Here is an 18,657-nt window from a genome sequence, read left to right as displayed (position 1 = left end):
TAAAAACAAACAAAAAACATTTAAAAAACATGAATACAAAGACTATATTTCTAAGAACTTGACACGTTTTTTAAACTAGATTTTTTTTAAAATGATGTCTCATTTTTTTTATCATGGACACATTTCTACAATTCAAAAGTTTGAGGTCAGTAAGATTTTTTTTAAGGTTTTTGAAAGAAGTCTCTTATGCTTGCCAAGGCTGCTTTTATTTGATCAAAAAGTACAGTAAAAACTGCAATATTGTGAAATATTATTATGATTTAAAATAACTGTTTTCTATTTTAACATGATTTAATATGTAATTTATTCCTGTGATGCAAAGAATTTTCAGCATTAATCCAGTCTTCAGTGTCACATGATCCTTCGGAAATCATTCTGATTTGCTGTTCAAGAGACATTTCTTAAACAGCTGTGCTGATTAATATTTTTGTAGAAACCGTGATGCATTTTTTCAGGATTCTTTGATGAATGGAAAGTTCAAAAGAACAGAATTTTTTGAAATAGAGATCTTTTGTAATGTGATAAATATCTTTACTCTTTATTACATCGAAGCTGAATGAAAATATTAATTAAAAAATCAAACTTTTGAATGTTTTGATGTATGAAGTGATTACAGTATGAGGCTTTTCTGCTTTTCTGCACATTTTAAAGCTAGTCAAATATCCACCAAGATCAAATATTTATTACTATTACCAGATCATTTTATTCACTGGACCCTGTATTTTCTAAAAGTGGCCCCTGAGCTGTAAAATTTGAGTATCTCTGGTCTAAACCAACCTAAAATATGTTACAACGCAGTAAAATATGCAAATCTGTTAGAACTGCACTCATTTTGCAGGGACATGACGGAGGTGGTCCACATTAAGGACCGTAAAGAGGCCATCCACGAACTGAAGTACTCCCCTGACGGAGCGCACCTAGCCGTGGGCTCTAACGATAACTCGGTGGACATCTACGGTGTTGTGCAGCGCTACAAGAAGGTGGGCGAATGCGTGGGCTCCAGTAGCTTCATCACACACATGGATTGGTCCACCGACAGCAAGTATCTACAGACCAACGATGGCAACGGTCGGCGGCTCTTCTACAGGATGCCCAGTAAGAGCTCTGTGCCGTCTTGGAATTACAAAGTTCTGTCATGAAACTCTAGGTGGCGCAGGCTGATAGGGCCTTAACTCAATCTGCTTGCAATCACATCATTCTCTGTAGGGCACAGCTGGTTGGTTCCTGTTGTATCAGTAGCCAGTGAGCTTGCAGCTCAAGTTTAAAATACTTGGTTAGCATTTCCTGTTAGCAGATGCACTATGATGACTATGGTTTTGACTATGTGTTTAGGTGGCAAGGAAGTGACCAACAGAGAAGAACTGAAGCTTGTCCAGTGGTCTTCATGGACTTGTGTCCTCGGGCCGGAGGTGAACGGGATCTGGCCTAAATACTCTGATATCAATGACATCAACTCTGTAGATGCCAACTTCAGTAGTCAAGTTTTAGTTACAGCGGATGATTATGGATTAGTTAAATTATTTCGATACCCATGTGTAAGAAAAGGTGGGTCCTCTTTTTTCAGTTTTTTTATGTTTACTGCTCTCTTTAAATTGTTTTGTTTACTCAGTGTATGTGATTTTCATTTCTAGGTGCGAAGTTTAAAAAATATTTAGGACATTCAGCACACATAACCAATGTCAGATGGTCACATGATTATCAGTGGGTGATTACTATTGGTGGAGCCGATCACTCAGTGTTCCAGTGGAAGTTTGTCCCTGAAAGGAAGTCAAAAGAAACTCTTCATATAGCTCCTCAAGGTGTGAACCATATTCTCTTTGGATACCTGGCTTTTTGACAAGTTTAACCAGCATTATTAGAGATTACTTTTAGGCCGTGTGTCCACCAAAATGTTTTTTTTCCCTGAGGCTAGCGTATTTTTTCTGTTATTTTCAATGGGAGCGCCGCGTTTTTTAAATCGCATGTCGAGCCGCTGAGTTTTTATTTAGGTTTTTTTTTTTAAGTTGGCAAGAGTTGAAGAATGTTCGGCTTTGGGTAAAAGGCACCACTCATCACTGTCACTTTTTACTCAGCCGTCCAATCACAGTGGAGGTGGGGCGGGACAAATACCACACCGACCAACCACCACATCCTGCTTGTACAGCGGCAACAGACAACAACAAAAAGCACAACAACGGAACAAATTCATTTAAAACTAGAGCCAGAGCAAATACTTCACATTGCATCAACATTTTTATATTCAGAAACAAACTGCCTGTGAAATCAGATACTAGTAACACTTCCGGATATTCCATATCATGGCAACCAAATCACAGCTAGGCATTTTCAGAGGAGTGCTGGCGTTTTCAGCTGGTTAAAAATGGTGGACACATCGCCTTAATCTCTAGAATTATGGATGAATCTATTGAAGAAATAAATGAATGTCAAGGCGATGGCTGTGCTCCTGAAATATGTGCTAGATTATATAAGCAAAGCACCTTTACTAATGCAAATTACGTCTGCTTTTTCTTGTGTCTTTTTTCTTTGTGTGTTGCTGCTCAGTCTACCATGTTGCTGTTCATTTTCCTAATGGTTTTCTTACTGCTCACGTTGGCAGTTCTGTTTATTAGCCATCAGCAGTTTTCTTAGTGATAAATCTATAAAGGGGAGGGGCAGCACTTAGAAATGACGAATAAGTTACTCAGGGTTTCTCGGGAGATCATGATAAATGGAATCGGTGCTAATTTGTTAATTCATTTATTTGTTTTACTTGAGTGGAGTGCATAATCAGTGCACAAGGTGAAATTTTGCCCTCTCTACCTTACAGAGACATTAATAGACTCACATAGCGAGGAATCTGACTCGGATCAGTCAGACGTGCCTGAGATGGACTCTGAAATCGAACAGGAAACACAACATACTTACCGACGACAGGTTTGTTATGACATTAGTAAAAAAGACATTGTTTTATACATACTGTATAAATGGATCCTATGTTAAATTCCCTCCTCAGTTCTGTGTGTGGTGAGTTTTATGATGAAAATGTGTTGTTCAGGTTTACAAAGAAGATCTACCTCAACTTAAAGAGCAGTGTAAGGAAAAGCATCGTGCCATGGCCATGAAGAAGAGGGAAAGAGCTCCAGCCAGTGGATTGAGGTTGCACTTTATACATGGGTAAGTACTTCAGCAGATCCCCAGCATTGCACGGACAGGCATCGTGGTTTATTTAAGGAGCTCTCGAAAGTACTGAACGTATGGTAAATAAATCAGTACCATGCAAAGTTTGTCCCCCAAACAAAAACATATTTAGTAGTGTGCAGTTTGTGCACAACCCAGCTACCATGTTACAAACAGTCTGACCACTATGATCTGCTTTTTCCGGCAAGGAATTTCTTTTTGTTGGGCGTTATTATAACACAGAGTTAAAATATTTGGATACATTTTATAATATACTGAGTTATATAATATAATATAATATAGTATAATATAATATAATATAATATATATATATATATATATATATATATATAAAGAGTAAATATGAATCTTAATAATCTTTTTGTTAGTTCTATATTATTAGAAAGCCAGAAACATTGACCATTTTATGTACCAATGTATTATGTATGCATTTTATGTACCGTCAGAATTTTAAAGAATTACAGAAAGTAAAATTCATAGCAAATATTACACATGATATTTGTTAATAAAATCTGTTTATTTCAGAGAGATGTGGAAAATAAAGACATCTTCTGCTCCATTTTATTGGGAGCGATTGTTTTGAATAGGACACATTTCCAGAGACAGAGTAAGGAGATCTCCATTTAGCTTTCATAATTTAGTTATGCACCTGCAAATCTGCAACAAAGCTCATCCAGCTAAAAATATGCATGCCACAGCTCTGGGAAGTGCCAGTGTCAGTCCCAAAGATGAGTCTTAGCACCCTTAGGGGATAGCTATATACCAGTTGTTGTTAGTTCACACTTCATCTTCTGAAGGTTGTCTTCAAAGTTAAGATGATGTTCTTTGACATTATCAATACCTTTAAAATCAGCCTGCCTCTCTGACTCAGGGTGATGCAGATGGACATCCCCACAGTCTGATGGATTATTAGGCAGCACCTTTCTGACAGCCTACAGTTGTGTTCTGGAGAAGATGGTGACCAGCATTGAGGCGCCTCAGGGAACCCTGCTGTCTGCTTTCTTTTTCACTCTTTATATGGCAGACTGAAGGTAGTTAAAACTAGCTCATACTTTCCAACTTGGCGATGAGTTGGAGTGCAGTGAAAGACTGTCTTGTGCTGTTCACTAGCTGCAGAACATCAGTGTAGAAGTTGTGCTGAAAGCTGGATTGGGTTTGACTCACAACACAGTTGGCCATCAGTGTTTGTCTTTTAAGGCTTGCCAATCATTCTGAAGAACCCACAGATGAACTCAAAGGGCTGCAGTTTCAACCACAGCTGAACTGCAAATGTGTACCATTTGTTTCAAGTGCATCCATAGGTCATCAGATGGATTAAGGGTTACGGATTAAAGTTTAAGAACATGGCAGTAATAGTGATTGCTCAGTGAAGATGTGCATGTGCTACCAGAGCAGACCTGAATCTGCCTTTAGAGGATGAAGAGATGATGGTGAAGAGAATATTCAGATGAGGTAATTCAGTGGTCTAAAGAAGCAAGGCAATTTAGGTCACTAGATAAAATCCCATTTGTTTGTCTCTATTTATTTGTCCATTTATTGAAATATAATAATTACATTTACAGTGCTGTAAGTGGAGATGGAAAAAATATGAAAAATGGCAATGATCATAAACAATTTAAATGATGTACAAACATTTTTTAAATGTATTTAGACCAGTGTTGTTTTTCTAAAGCTCAATAAAAGTCATGCTCTGCAGTTCACAAAATGAATGAAAATTTAGAAATGCTTTGTTGTCATTTGTACAGAAAACATTAAAGTTGTAAAATATATATCTTCGATTAATTCAAATTCACCCTATCTATTTTCAAATACGTGTTATAGCTTTCCCACCATGATGTAATTACCGTAATTATGAGATTTCAACTTGTAAAAAGCATTCACGTCATCGAAAATATTGTAATTACAACTTGTAAACTTTTCTAAGAGCTCCTACTTGTACAACATGACCGCTGTACCACCTGACCGCTGCAGATTCATTCAGATTAATCAAAAAGTCATAACTAGATCTTCCAGTGAAAATGACAGACTTCTCTCTGGTGACGTAAGCCAGACTTCTCCGATCATTTAGTCGGCTTAAACCCCACCCCTGCAAGTGCATATTAATTTGCATTCACATTGGAATGCAACGCCCACATTTCAAAACCCAGTCAACAACCAATGCATAGAACCAAGACCCAATCCAACATTTTTTAGTTTTTTGATAATCCATTAAACTCAGATGTCACAATATGGAAGAAAGGATCTTTCACTACATCTGTTTCATCAAATCTTTAAAAACATTAATTCTGGAATCTCTTGGTAGATTTGTAGACATGCAAATTTTAATAAAGTATAATAAAACTTTGTTTCGGTTGTGAAAAATGCTTTTTTGTAATAAGTCAATTGAGTGACTCATTCAGTTTACCCTCATAAAGATGGCAATATCTGAAATCCTTGTCTTTGTGGGGACATTTTTTGGTCCCCATGAGGAAAACAGCTTATAAATCATATTAAGTGATGTTTTTTGAAAATATGAAAATGCAGAATGTTTTCTTTGAGGGTTGTGTTTAGGGTTAGGGGATTGAATATACAGTTTGTACAGTATAAAAATCATTATGTCAATGGAAAGTCCCCATAAAACGTGGAAACCCAACATGTGTGTGAATGTGTGTTTCAGTTACAGAGGTTATGACTGCAGAAGTAACCTCTTCTACACTCAGACCGGTGAGATTGTGTATCATGTGGCAGCTGTGGGAGTGGTGTACAACAGACAGCAGAACACACAGCGCTTTTACCTGGGCCATGACGATGACATCCTCTGTCTGGCCATCCACCCTGTCAAAGACTATGTAGCCACAGGCCAGGTACAGTCAAACTGCACAAATGTCTGTCTTTGTCAACAACAGCATACAAAGCAGAGAGGTTTCTCAAATGAATACATCAAAATCACTTCAGTTCACCTTATGGTCCGGGCACATTAACATCTGTGTTTGTTTCTTACACAGGTGGGCCGTGATTCGTCTATTCATATATGGGAAACAGAGTTTTTGAAGCCGTTGTCTGTACTTAAAGGATTTCATCAGTTTGGGGTGTGTGCACTTGACTTCTCAGGTATGGAATGCTAATTAATACTTAACTAACTGTAACAAACTCAATTCTTGTATCTCAATTATTAGTAGTGTTTCCGATAACACTTTACAAGAAAAGTATGCAGGAAGAGTCCATTTAGGACAAACTAGTGATAATTCACACTCTCTGTGAACAAACTATCTACAATTTATGTTCAACGACATATTTCTTGATTAAAATAAATGAGTCAGGTGTGTAGAAGAGCTTCTATTGACAAAGCAAAAATAGCAGAGCCTCCGAGTATCTGTCAGTGCCAAAGGCCTAAACATAAATGATTATTCTCATTTGATTCCATCCAACTGAAATATCCACTGGAGTGATGTCTTTGTTAGCTGTCACATTGTATTACTTGAGATGTCTTGTTTCATTGTTAGCAGGGTGGAGAGGGTATAATGCATGATATGCATGCTGTTATTTGGCTGATGTTGAGTGTAATCAGAGGGGTATGATGTCTGTCTTTGCAGCGGATGGGAAGAGGCTGGCTTCGGTGGGTCTGGATGACAATCATACCATCGTCCTTTGGGAATGGAGGAAAGGAGAAAAGCTCTCCACCATCCGGTGAGTGAATAAGACCTGCTTTAAATATTGATGACTTGCCTCATCTGATGTCATATACAAATTTTTGTCCGATAAAATGTCTAGAATCATGTTCCTTCCCCAGTGTGTCATAAACTAAACCCTTATTGGCTATTTGAAAAAAGAGACCAGTAATTTGATATCTTCAGTCCAAACCTCTTGTTTCAAAAAGGAACACACGAAAAGTAAATTGCATTCATCAAACTATTTCTTGGGGAATAAAGAGCCAAGCAGCCAAATTCTTTTAAATACTTTTTTCCAGATAACCTTTATTCTTTTGTTATACATCCTCTAAAAATATATTGGTATCAGTCCATTTCAGCAGATTAGCACTGAAGCACTTCTTCATGACATTAGCCTGTTTATCATACACTCTTTGTCTCAGCATGATCATTACCCCAGGAGAGAATCGTGAAACCTCCTTTTCTCATTTTCTCTCCCTGAGGAGTGATTTTCATGATACGTTTCGTGATTAATTTATGGAAACTAAGGGAATGTTTCATCCTTCTGTCAGAATGTACTGTGTTAGTTTTTAATTAAAGTTGTATGAAGTCTGATAAGGATATTTTTTTCAAATGTAAAATGTTTTAAATTTATAAAGACTGGTAAGAAATCATGAGATTAATCACAAATTATTTTATGTTAATTAGTTTATTAACTGGCAGCCATCAGTTTTTATGTTCAGGTGGGTTAAAAATAGGATACAAAGTCGACTGAATAGAAAGTAAATACTTTCCTGATGATATTTAACACATATTTATAATATTATATTTTTTCACAATATAAATGTGTCTTTGTACATGAAAATATAAAGCTGTCTTTATCTAGAAAGAGTGTCACTTGTAAGAGCATCATAAAAAAATTTAAACCCCTTAAAACTCTATCAAAGCAATATTATCATTTGTATTATAATTTAATTAGTGTTGTTAAAGTGCCCCTTATTATGCTTTTTTTATATTAATATGATGAATTGTTATTATTAACAACATTTAATTATTAATATACATTTACTTGGTGCTTAGTGATGCCAAAGCAATCATTATTATTGCTCAAACTTGGGTTTGAGATTTCCCTATAAATATTAAACAGGAAATCCCTGGCAAGCAGCCACAACGTTCTAGCACTGTGTTGGCTACGACTTAAAGGATTAGTCACTTCAGAATTAAAATTTCCTGATAATTTACTCACCCCCATGTCATCCAAGATGTTTATGTCTTTCTTTCTTCAGAAAGGAAAACATTCCAGGATTTTTCTCCATATAGCAGACTTCACTGGGGATCAACAGGCTGAAGGTCCAAATTGCATTTTCAATGCAGCCTTAAAGGGCTCTACACAATCCTAGACGAAGAATAAGGGCCTTATCTAGCGAAATGATCTGTCATTTTCTAAAAACAATAAAAATTTATATACTTTTTAACCAAAAATGCTCATCTTGCACTACTCTGCGATGTGCCACGCATTACGTAATCATGTTGGAAAGGTCATGCGTGACCTAATCCTTTAAAATATCTCAAAAAAGTCAAAATCTAGTATAGAATGTCTGTTGCTTCAGTTACAAGCAACTACAACTCTTTACCATGGTAAAACACTATAATGTACATCCTCTCATGGTTTATTGCTATAATATAGAATGGTCTCAAAGAGTATATACTGTACCTCCTCTTACATTCTGAAGCGTTTGTATTCCCCTGGCTGGATGCTCTTGAGTTCAGAGGTAGTGCAAGGCTCCAGCGACTCTTCCCTGGGGCTTTCTCTGGTAGCGAGGATGCTTGTGCGGGTGGAAGTAAATAGAGCCTGACAGTGCAGTCACTGCTCAGTGCACTGCCCGCTCCGCATCAGGCCTAATGCAAAACCGCAGACACCCACTGTCCCCTGGCACTCAGACAGCGGAGACAGCACAGCAGACAGGTCAATTACAGCCCTACAGTGCCTACTGTGAACCTTTAAACACCTAAAATAGATTGAGGGCTGTTCAATTCATCCTTTTTAGATGTCAGCAAAAGAATCCCAAATACATTTAACTGATTAAATGTCTCTCTTTTTGATTTAAAGGGGAAGTAAAGGACAAAATCTTTGTCATTAAAATTAACCCGTACATGCCAGACAAACTGATCACCGCTGGAGTGAAACACATGAAGTTTTGGCATAGAGCAGGTAAGACTATAAACTTTTTGTGACATATGTGAATCACTGTACACTGTAGATCAGAGGACATCTCACAAACTTTTGATGTTCTCAGGTGGCGGACTGATTGGGAAGAAGGGCAGCATGGGAAAAACAGAGACTATGATGTGCGCCGTGTATGGCTGGACTGAAGAAATGGTGTTCTCGGGAACCTGCACTGGAGATATCTGCATCTGGAGAGATATGTTCTTGGTGAAAACTGTCAAAGCTCATGATGGGCCTGTTTTCAGCATGCATGCACTGGAGAAGGTATCAGATTTAGCTTCAAACAGTAAACAAGATGGAGTCACTTTCTCTTTAAATGTGCTTATAAATGAAATGCGGATATATTGTTGCTAAGGGTTTTGTGACTGGTGGAAAAGATGGAATAGTGGCTTTGTGGGACGACACATTTGAAAGATGCCTCAAGACATATGCCATAAAACGAGCGGTGCTGGCCCCAGGCTCCAAAGGTGAGGACGTCACTTGCATTTTTTGAATGACAATTTAGTTATCACAGATATGCCTCATACACTGAGCAATTTTTTTTCTTGATTTTCAATAAAAATATGATTGAAACAAGATACGTTTACTTAAGGAAACGAATTGACTTAAAGGGACAGTTCATCCAAAAATGAAAATTCTGTTATCATTCACTCACCCTCAAGTTGTTCCAAACCTGTATGAATTTCTTTCTTCTGCTGAACACAAAAGAAGATATTTTGAAGAATGTCGGTAACAGCTGATGGACCCCAGTGACTTCCATAGTATTTTTTTTCATACCATGGAAGTCAGTGGAAGTAAATGATGACAGAATTTTAATTTTTGGGTGAACTATCCCTTTTAATAATTTTTCATGGAGTATTTCTGGTTTATCTAGATTTTCTCTGTTTATCTTTCTTGCATAAATCAGGTTTATGCTTAAAACAAGAAAAGAAATCTTTGTCAAAGGGGTTGCAAAAATAAAGTTAATAAAAAAAAAAACTGTGAATGAATGAATAAATAAATAAATAATAAATAATAAAAAATGTAGTTAAATGTAGTATAAAAATGTAAACAACCCCCTAACTAAAATATTAATAAATATTATTTATTAATTTGTTTATAATCATATTAATAATAATTGTATATTTATTATTATTACTATTATAAACAACGTAAATATTTAAATATTTTATTTATTCATTTATTTATTTTACACAGTTATGCATTTAAAAATATTTAGATGTTTTTTACTGGACAACAAAACAAAAATACTAAAATTCTTGCGGTGCATAGCTTTAACAGTGTGAATAACTTGGCAATTAAAGCTAATCAGGTCAAACACCTCCATGCATCCTCTAAGAACATTCGGTGTGTTTAATAAGTAGAAAGCCAAGGTCATGGATGCGTGTTTATTTATAACATGTTCCTTCCTGCAGGTTTGCTTTTAGAGGACAACCCCTCCATTCGTGCCATATCTTTGGGTCATGGGTATATTCTTGTAGGAACAAAGAACGGAGAGATTCTGGAGGTGGACAAAAATGGGCCCATCACTCTTCTGGTTCAGGTAAGGCACAAATTCAGGTGTCAGAGAAGCTTTACAAGCCACAAAACATGACCATTCTGATGAAAAAAAAAAAAAAAAATAATAATAATAATAACAGTGAGAAATAAGACTGAGGGTTGATGAAGATTTTACGTTCGACTGGCCTTGTTGATTCATTAAACAGGGCTTTACAAGTCTTACCCTCGAGCTGCTTGTCATGTTACATAAACTTACATGCATCTTCCCCTCAGGTCGTTTTGACCAGAAATTGATTTTCTTTTCATTTTTTAAAATTGAGTGTCATCGGATTTAAATCAGAGTGGTACAAAACGTTGTCAGTTTTGTCACACTTGAAATTGGAATACACACACACACACACACACACACACACACACACACACACACACACACACACACACACACACAAATTGGGTTCTAGTTTCTATAAATATGGCTCAGAATGTATTTGTGCTTGTTTTATTGTTGGCTAGGGGGAGGTTGTACATCTTATTAGTTAGTAAATTAATAGCCCACCTCTCTTCAACAACCTGCTTCATTTTCATTCATGGCCGTCTCAAAAACAGTGAACTATGAATTAGATACTGAAGTTTAATGCTTAAAATTAAGATAGCTGTTCTAAAATTGAAACGTGTATGTCATGTATTTAAATATATTTGTAATTACATATTTTAAAGATGAAGTTACAATTTAGTCCATTTAAATTATAACCAAATATATAATATATAAGTTATATATAACTTTAATATATACGTTTTTACTGTTCAATCTGTCTCCTACTATATACTTGGATTTATACTTAGATTGTTTTTTTTTTTTTAAACACTTTTTTTTCCTTCTGGAAATACAAATTTTTTTTTCTTACAGCCGCACCTGTAAATGACCCTGAGAATGAATGAGTCAGTCAGATGTCTGTTTCTGCACCTGCCCTCACCACTGAACCACTTTGTAATGTTGTGTTCTGCACAAGGGTTTTGCTAGCATCACTGGAACTAAATTGCTCCAGTTTCATTTTAGAGACAAATAGAATGGTCCTGGGGCTGTTGTTGTAATAAATGGTAAATGGCAGGAACTGCAGACCGGGCAAAAATAGTAGTTTTCCAGTATTTCTGCACTCTAAAAAATGCTTAAATTAAATTTTTAGCCCAACGGTTGGGTTTGTTTCATATTTGACTCAAATTTGGGTTGAAACAACCCAGCATTTTTTAGAGTATGACAGGGAACAGCTGATTAAATGTGTATTTGTTTGGCTCGTGTGACTTGTGTTTTAGAGTCGGGCACAATCATTGATTAAAGGTTACTGCATGTTATTGATGTAATTGTTTACCTATTAATGTTACATATCAGTTGGTATATACCCTCCATTGCATTATGTGAGCTTTTTAATTTGTCAAGTGATTATTAGAGTTTAGAAATGAAAAAAATGCATGTGGCATTTAGTAAGTAAATATGCCTTAGTCAAAGCTTTTTCTAGGCCATACTCACTGCTAGAAAACATTTGAGATTGATTGAATTCTTATTTATTGCACTCTAAAGTGCTTTTTGGGAAAACATTTTATGAATCCCATGGGTGCATCACTTCCAGTTTATAGCAGAATACACTGTGGGGAAATTGTGCATACTTGACAGCATTATTTATTTGAATGTGGATTTTTTTTTTTTTTTTTTGCATCCAGTACACCCACACAAAACAAAACAAAATAATAATAATAAAAAAAAAATAATAATAATAAAAAAAAATAAATGAAATGAATTGAAATAGCCACAAATTTAAAAAAGGGTTGTGGAGGATATGGCAGACTACGACCATATTCAGACTGATTCAAACCACATATGGAGGTGCAATTTCCAATTAGATTTTAACAAATGGCTGCTCAAATCAGATTCCAAACTGTCTTTTCCGTCACTTTTAACGTAATACACCAATAATGTCAAAACTGGTGACGGAAATGCTGGAAGTGTTCATACAGTGTTCAAATGGTATGTCCAAAAACAGGGCATTTATTTGGAGAACGGTATGATGCACATCCATTTTTCCTGCATCTGTTTTGAAAGCCTTGTCACATATGTGGGTACGCCTACATCGTTACCAAAGCAACCCATGCAGATAGGTTGGTTATGTCTGGACACACAAATCTTATTTGATCAATTGCAATTAATAGCATGGACAGTCTGCCTGAAAAGATCTGATTTTAGAAAAAATCTAATTTGCCTGCAGTCTGAACATAGTCTGCCATACTGGGACTGTACAGCATCACTCCATCACTGTGTTCCAGACTCCTGAATCAGCTCTTTAACACTATGTGTCTGGATTTATGCCCAGTTATAATGATCTTCTCCATCATTTTGATGAATTACTTCTGCCAGGTTCACTAGAAAAATGTAGATGAATATTTTATTATTTTAAATAAAATTTCTCAGGCAGTAAAAGTGTGATGGAATTTGCTAACTTTTACAGTCTATAATGAGCATAATTTTTGATAGAATGGAGGCGTGTTTGCGCTGAAAAGAATGGCAGGTATGTTTGTTAGTATATATTAAATAGTGTGTGTGTGTGTGTGTCTGTGTGTGGGTGGTGGGGCTGTACTTAGGGTCACATGGAGGGCGAGGTCTGGGGTCTTGCCACTCACCCACATCTGCCACTGTGTGCCACTGTCAGCGACGATAAGACCCTGCGCATATGGGATCTCTCCCCCAGCCACTGCATGCTCGCCGTACGCAAACTCAAGAAAGGTAAGCAGAAGCTTACTCGTTACACTAGATTAGAAAATTCCTGTTTCATGTGTTCACAGAGGACATAATAAAACATTAAGTTACATTTTATTTGAATGTGTCCTTGTTGCAGGGTAATTACACATGTAAGTACTGAGTAACATGAGTTAAAAATATTAATTAACAGCATTTACTTACTAAAGGTTTTGGGTTAGTTTTGGTATTAGTTACTTGTGTTGGGGAAAGTTACTTTTAAAAGTAATGCATTACAATATTGCATTGCTCCCTAAAAATTAACTAATTGTGTTAGTAATTTTTATGAAAAGTAATGTGTTACTTTTGTGTTACTTTTTCTCACCTAGGCTGGGCTTGCTTGTTTTTTTTTTTTTTAATAACAAAAAAAGTTCTCTTTTTGGCAAATGTTAAGGCCCTTTCACACAAAAGTGAAATGAATAAGTAAATGTACAGTAGAGGGCACAGCTCAAACAAACCTTTCAAGAATAGGATACAGGAGAAGGAAGTTCAACACTCATATTTCTAAATCTAATCTAAAGTAATTTTTGCTTACCAGTATGGTTGAATTAGATCATTGAAGGTCAGCAGCAAAGACATTGGTTAATAAAGTGAGATTAAATACATAAAGTATGTTTGTGTAATTTAATATAGTTAATTATTACAGGTTTGCGTAAAATTCTGAGATTGCATTTCACTGTTTTTTTGTGGACAGGAGAACTGTCAGTCAATAAATGTGACCCTGGACCACAAAACTAGTCATGAGGGTAAATTTTTTGAAATTGAGATTTATACATCACCTGAAAGCTGAATAAATAAGCTTTCCATTGATGGTTTGTTAGGATAGGACAATATTTGGCCGAGATACAACTATTTGAAAATCTGGAATCTGAGGGTGCAAAAAATCTAAATATTGAGAAAATCACCTTTAAAGTCGGCATGAACCGGAAGATGCCATTGTCTTTTCTTCTCTACTGTAACGTCTATCCGAGTGAAACGGCATTTGAAATGAGAGGGCGGGACTTGATTTCGTCCTTCGGGAATTGATTGGATCGTTGGAAGTTGGGCGTGGCTAACAAAATGGAGGCAGATATGAATGCCCATTTGCAGTCAGTTGTGGGGGATTTCTCTCCACCGGACTCATGTTACTGTAAGAACTTTATTTATTCAGGATGACGAGGACGGTTAACGGCACTAAACAGCGAGAGAGCGTGCACGAGAGAGACTGACTGACTTACGGTGCGTGTCCGTTGGCGTGGAGCGAGCGCGTAAGAGCAAGTGTTTTCAGTTCATTCCTGTGGAAGTTTATCCTTACGCTCGCATGTAAGTTAAGTGTGACGCTCAACTTCCATAGGAATGAATCTAAAAACGCTCTGGTCACTTGCTCTGCTCCAGTGGACACGCAGCCTGACTGACTGAGCGTGTCCTCAGGTTCCTTTCCATGTTTGAGGGTACTGTACACCCCAATGACTGGCATCAGCAGTGGTTAATGCATTAATCTCTACAAGTGAAGCTTACCCCAGCGACAGCATTTACCCCATACGTCACTGGATCTGCTGGCAATTCCAGATAACTCCACCCTCGTGCCATAGCATGTGACAGGAAGAGATGATGAGTCGTTTTGAAGGGGGAGGGGAGGTTAATGTTTTTGATTAAAGATTATGAGGGCACATGAATTTAAAAAAAATAATGAAGTGCATGGATAAATTATTGATAATAAATACTACAATATTCCATAAAAAAAATAAGAATTGTCATTTTACCAATTGGACTTATTTTATTAATTATTAGACTTAAATGAAAATATTCTCACATTGAGACTTGGTAACCACAGGTAAAACCATACATGGCTACTCACTACCACTGTCAAATGATATTGGCTGTTTCATCCGATTTAAAACTAGTTTAATCATCGAGTTATTTGTAGTTTGTAACCGAGAGGTGTGTGTTGATCTGAAACGCTAATCTCAATTGATGTCGCAACGCTGTTTAATAATGATAACCAGGAATAAACGCGCAGCTCCTTTAAGCTTTCGTTACGTTATCCACTGGGCCTGTGCTGCGTAGTTCAAAGTAAACTATTGAAACACATGAAAACAGCGCTATTTGTTCTGTATTTGTTGTTACTGACCGAGAAACAACTACAGATGATTCAGTGACAGAGCGGTCCGAACGAATCCAAATAATTTCAGATCGTTATGCAAGCGCATTTGGCCAATTCAAGGAAAAGAAAGTCGACAGAAATACGGGACACGCATAATAACTGCTGAAAATATTCACACGGAAAACGTTTTTCAGGTCATTAGGAGGAGCGTGCATGGTACGAACAGTGCGTATATAGCCGTACAGCTGCAGGCGCCACTGATATCTAACCAAATTTAGCCGCACCGCCAGGAAAAGAGGAGGAGGGAGACTGAGGTGCCGCGGGCCGGATGAAGATGATTGGCGGGTCGGATCTGGCCCGCAGGCCACCAGTTGACAAGCCCTGCCTTACAGCAATATAAACCATGCTAAGGGCAACTACTATGATGTAACAAGGAGAAATAACTATGGCCAGCTATAGTTAAGCTTGTTGTTCACTGACATACATTCTAAGCACAAATGCATTACTGTCTACAAACAGCCCCTCTGTCTGATTATAAATAGCTCCTTCCCTCTATGAACTTGTCTTGTGATTTGTATTCCAAGCTTGGCCTTTACATGCTTGACCTCGTTATGCTTCAGAAACTCAATTTGCACTGAAAAATATAACTTAAGTGAAGAACACTCAGCATGCAAATTAGCCTAAGAGCATATTGATTGCCTGAGGGCAGAATCTCTAAAGGGAACGGTTGCAATACATTTTGTAGAGAAACCATTAGCGTTCATCCATGGAATACTATATAGACCAGCGATTTAATTAAATAAAGCTTGATAGGCCAAATCCTTAAGATGAGCTTTCAACTCTTCATCAATCCTAATTAAATTATATTATGATGGTTATCCTTAGAGTACACTGGGTCTTTGCATATTTACTTTAATGAATAATGATAACTTACTTGACAATGATTAGAGGATTGTGTAATGGGTTCAAGGGATTCACCTAACAATTCACCTTTATGTATCTTCATATTGTTCCAGATATACTCTATTTTCTGCAGAAAAAAATAACTGAATGTTCATAATGTTCTTTTGAAATAAAGTTTCATAAAAGTGGACCATTTAACTTTTTGTGAAGAACAGACCGATATTTGCACTTCACTTGTTGCAATCAATCATGTGGCATGTGAAAACCAGTGGCTACAAGCTATTGTTTGGCTGGTATTTTCATTAGGGATTCGAGATTATTAGTATTTTTAACCCTTAAATGCATGAATGTTTCGCCAATAATTATTACATATTCGGGTCTTTAGCGACCCAGATCTATATCTAACATGGATGGATCTCTAACTGCTGCATTATTTTAATAACAATTACAAAGTAATAAAATAAAGCATATAAAGCAACTTTCAGTTTGAGCTGTTTTTTTTTTTTTTACCATCATCACTGTCATTGTCAGAGCTCATTTCCCTAGTACATTCAGCATCTAGCTCATATTCACAATCTCATGCATATTTTCAAAACTGTGACACTAATGTTTGATTGCGTACTGTACTTGTTCTGCTGTAAATCGCTGAGCCACTTCAACTTTTGTTGACGATACTTATGTATTCTTTTGTTTTATGCCTGCAGTAATTATGAGTGAAATATCATGTCATTGTTGTGTACCAGACATTGCCACCTTGAGGAATAATGGTGAGCTGCACTTATTGAGTCATCAGAGATTCAATTAATGTTGCGCAGGAAAAAAATGTACTTACACTATTACATACCTCGGGTCGCTAGCGACCCTATACACTTTTTACAAAAAATTAAGTAGAAAACAGGAATTATTTTATCATTTTATTTCTTGTTATTTTGTTTATAATAAATAGATTGAAGAATACTAAGAAGGTTGATGTCTAACTTTAAAAATGAATGAGGGGGAGGGTTTTGAATGAAGTTCCGGGTCATTTAAGGGTTAAAAGGATAGTTCACATTATTTACTCACTCGCGTGCCAATCCAAACCTTTATGACTTACTTTTTTCTGTGGATCACAAAAGAAGATATTTTGAAGAATGTTGATAATCAAACAATTTTGGTTACCATTGTCTTCCATTGCATGGACGGAAAATTTTTTTCTCAAATTAACTTATTATATGCTCCTCGGAAGAAAGAAAGTCATACAGGTTTGAAACCACATCAGGGTGAGTAAATGATGACAGAATTTTCGTCCCTTTAATTTAATGTTATGGCTGATATTATATTTTTATGTTATGGTTGATATTAAAATAGTAAAAATTAAACATTAACTAAAATCAACATTTTAAATGCTACACATGAATTTAGCCATCACAACATTCTAATGTACAATATGAAAAATGATACATTTTGAATTTTTCTGAAGATTACATTTAACGGTGTTATTGATTTATTATTCAAATGTTTTTAAGACTAACATTAAGTGACCATTAGATGTCAGCAAAGGGAATATAAATGTAAACATACTAGCATGCAGAATTATCAACCAATAATAGAAAAGCAGATATAACTTTAATGCTGCATTTTTGTTATTTTGGCATTGACAATCCCACTTTGCTAAACTTTTGCATTTCATAGAAGAACAAAAGTCATACTGGTTTGTAACAACACAAGTGAATAAATGGTGATGGGTGATAGCTGAACTAACATTTTAACTTACTTTCTGGGCAAGTACTTTTGCTTACTTTTTCGACATTGATTCATATGCAGCTATAAAGAGAACCAGTCTTTTCAGCTGTCATGATAGATTTTTAACATCAAAATGCTTGACGTGACATGGAATTTAACCTTTGTAACTTCGTGCAGGTGGGCGTTGTTGCTGCTTCTCCCCAGATGGGAAAGCTCTGGCTGTGGGCCTCAATGATGGCAGCTTCCTCATCGTCAACGCAGACACTCTAGAAGACCTGGTGTCATTTCATCACCGCAAAGACATCATATCAGAAATCCGCTTCTCTCCTGGTTAGTTAACACACTACTTTAAGTACACAAGACTGATACAGACAGTATGAACTATTTCTGTACCTTCACATACGCTAACGAATATTTGCAGGAATGTATTAACATATTAATGAGAACGTGAGATCTGGGTCATGGTAAGTGCTCAAATCTGATTTTTTATTACAGTAACAGGCAAGTATTTGGCTGTGGCATCAGGTGACAGCTTTGTGGATATTTACAACGTGATGAACAGCAAGAGGGTTGGTGTGTGCAAAGGATCCATGAACTACATCACCCATCTGGACTGGGACAAGAGAGGTGAGAG

At 36.4% G+C, this 18,657-nt stretch overlaps 1 protein-coding gene across 1 annotated transcript in view; it reads left to right on the top strand.

Annotated features, from left to right (window-relative positions):
- The window catches only part of eml5 (EMAP like 5), an 84,300-nt gene that overhangs the window by 44,409 nt on the left and 21,234 nt on the right, over positions 1-18,657 (top strand). Inside the window, exons 9-24 of the mRNA XM_051869047.1 lie at positions 839-1,095; positions 1,333-1,545; positions 1,632-1,799; positions 2,807-2,913; positions 3,035-3,153; positions 5,834-6,020; positions 6,162-6,267; positions 6,750-6,843; positions 8,574-8,578; positions 8,920-9,015; positions 9,101-9,294; positions 9,386-9,497; positions 10,446-10,573; positions 13,162-13,303; positions 18,201-18,353; positions 18,519-18,650. Of these exons, the coding sequence (XP_051725007.1) occupies positions 839-1,095; positions 1,333-1,545; positions 1,632-1,799; positions 2,807-2,913; positions 3,035-3,153; positions 5,834-6,020; positions 6,162-6,267; positions 6,750-6,843; positions 8,574-8,578; positions 8,920-9,015; positions 9,101-9,294; positions 9,386-9,497; positions 10,446-10,573; positions 13,162-13,303; positions 18,201-18,353; positions 18,519-18,650 (2,213 nt within the window). The remainder of the gene's footprint in view (positions 1-838; positions 1,096-1,332; positions 1,546-1,631; positions 1,800-2,806; positions 2,914-3,034; positions 3,154-5,833; positions 6,021-6,161; positions 6,268-6,749; positions 6,844-8,573; positions 8,579-8,919; positions 9,016-9,100; positions 9,295-9,385; positions 9,498-10,445; positions 10,574-13,161; positions 13,304-18,200; positions 18,354-18,518; positions 18,651-18,657) is intronic.

Source organism: Ctenopharyngodon idella, chromosome 17, assembly GCF_019924925.1.
Source record: "Ctenopharyngodon idella isolate HZGC_01 chromosome 17, HZGC01, whole genome shotgun sequence".
Taxonomy (NCBI): Eukaryota; Metazoa; Chordata; class Actinopteri; order Cypriniformes; family Xenocyprididae; genus Ctenopharyngodon; species Ctenopharyngodon idella.
Note: the sequence above shows the minus strand (reverse complement) of the source record. Positions and strands in the feature narration are given on the sequence as shown.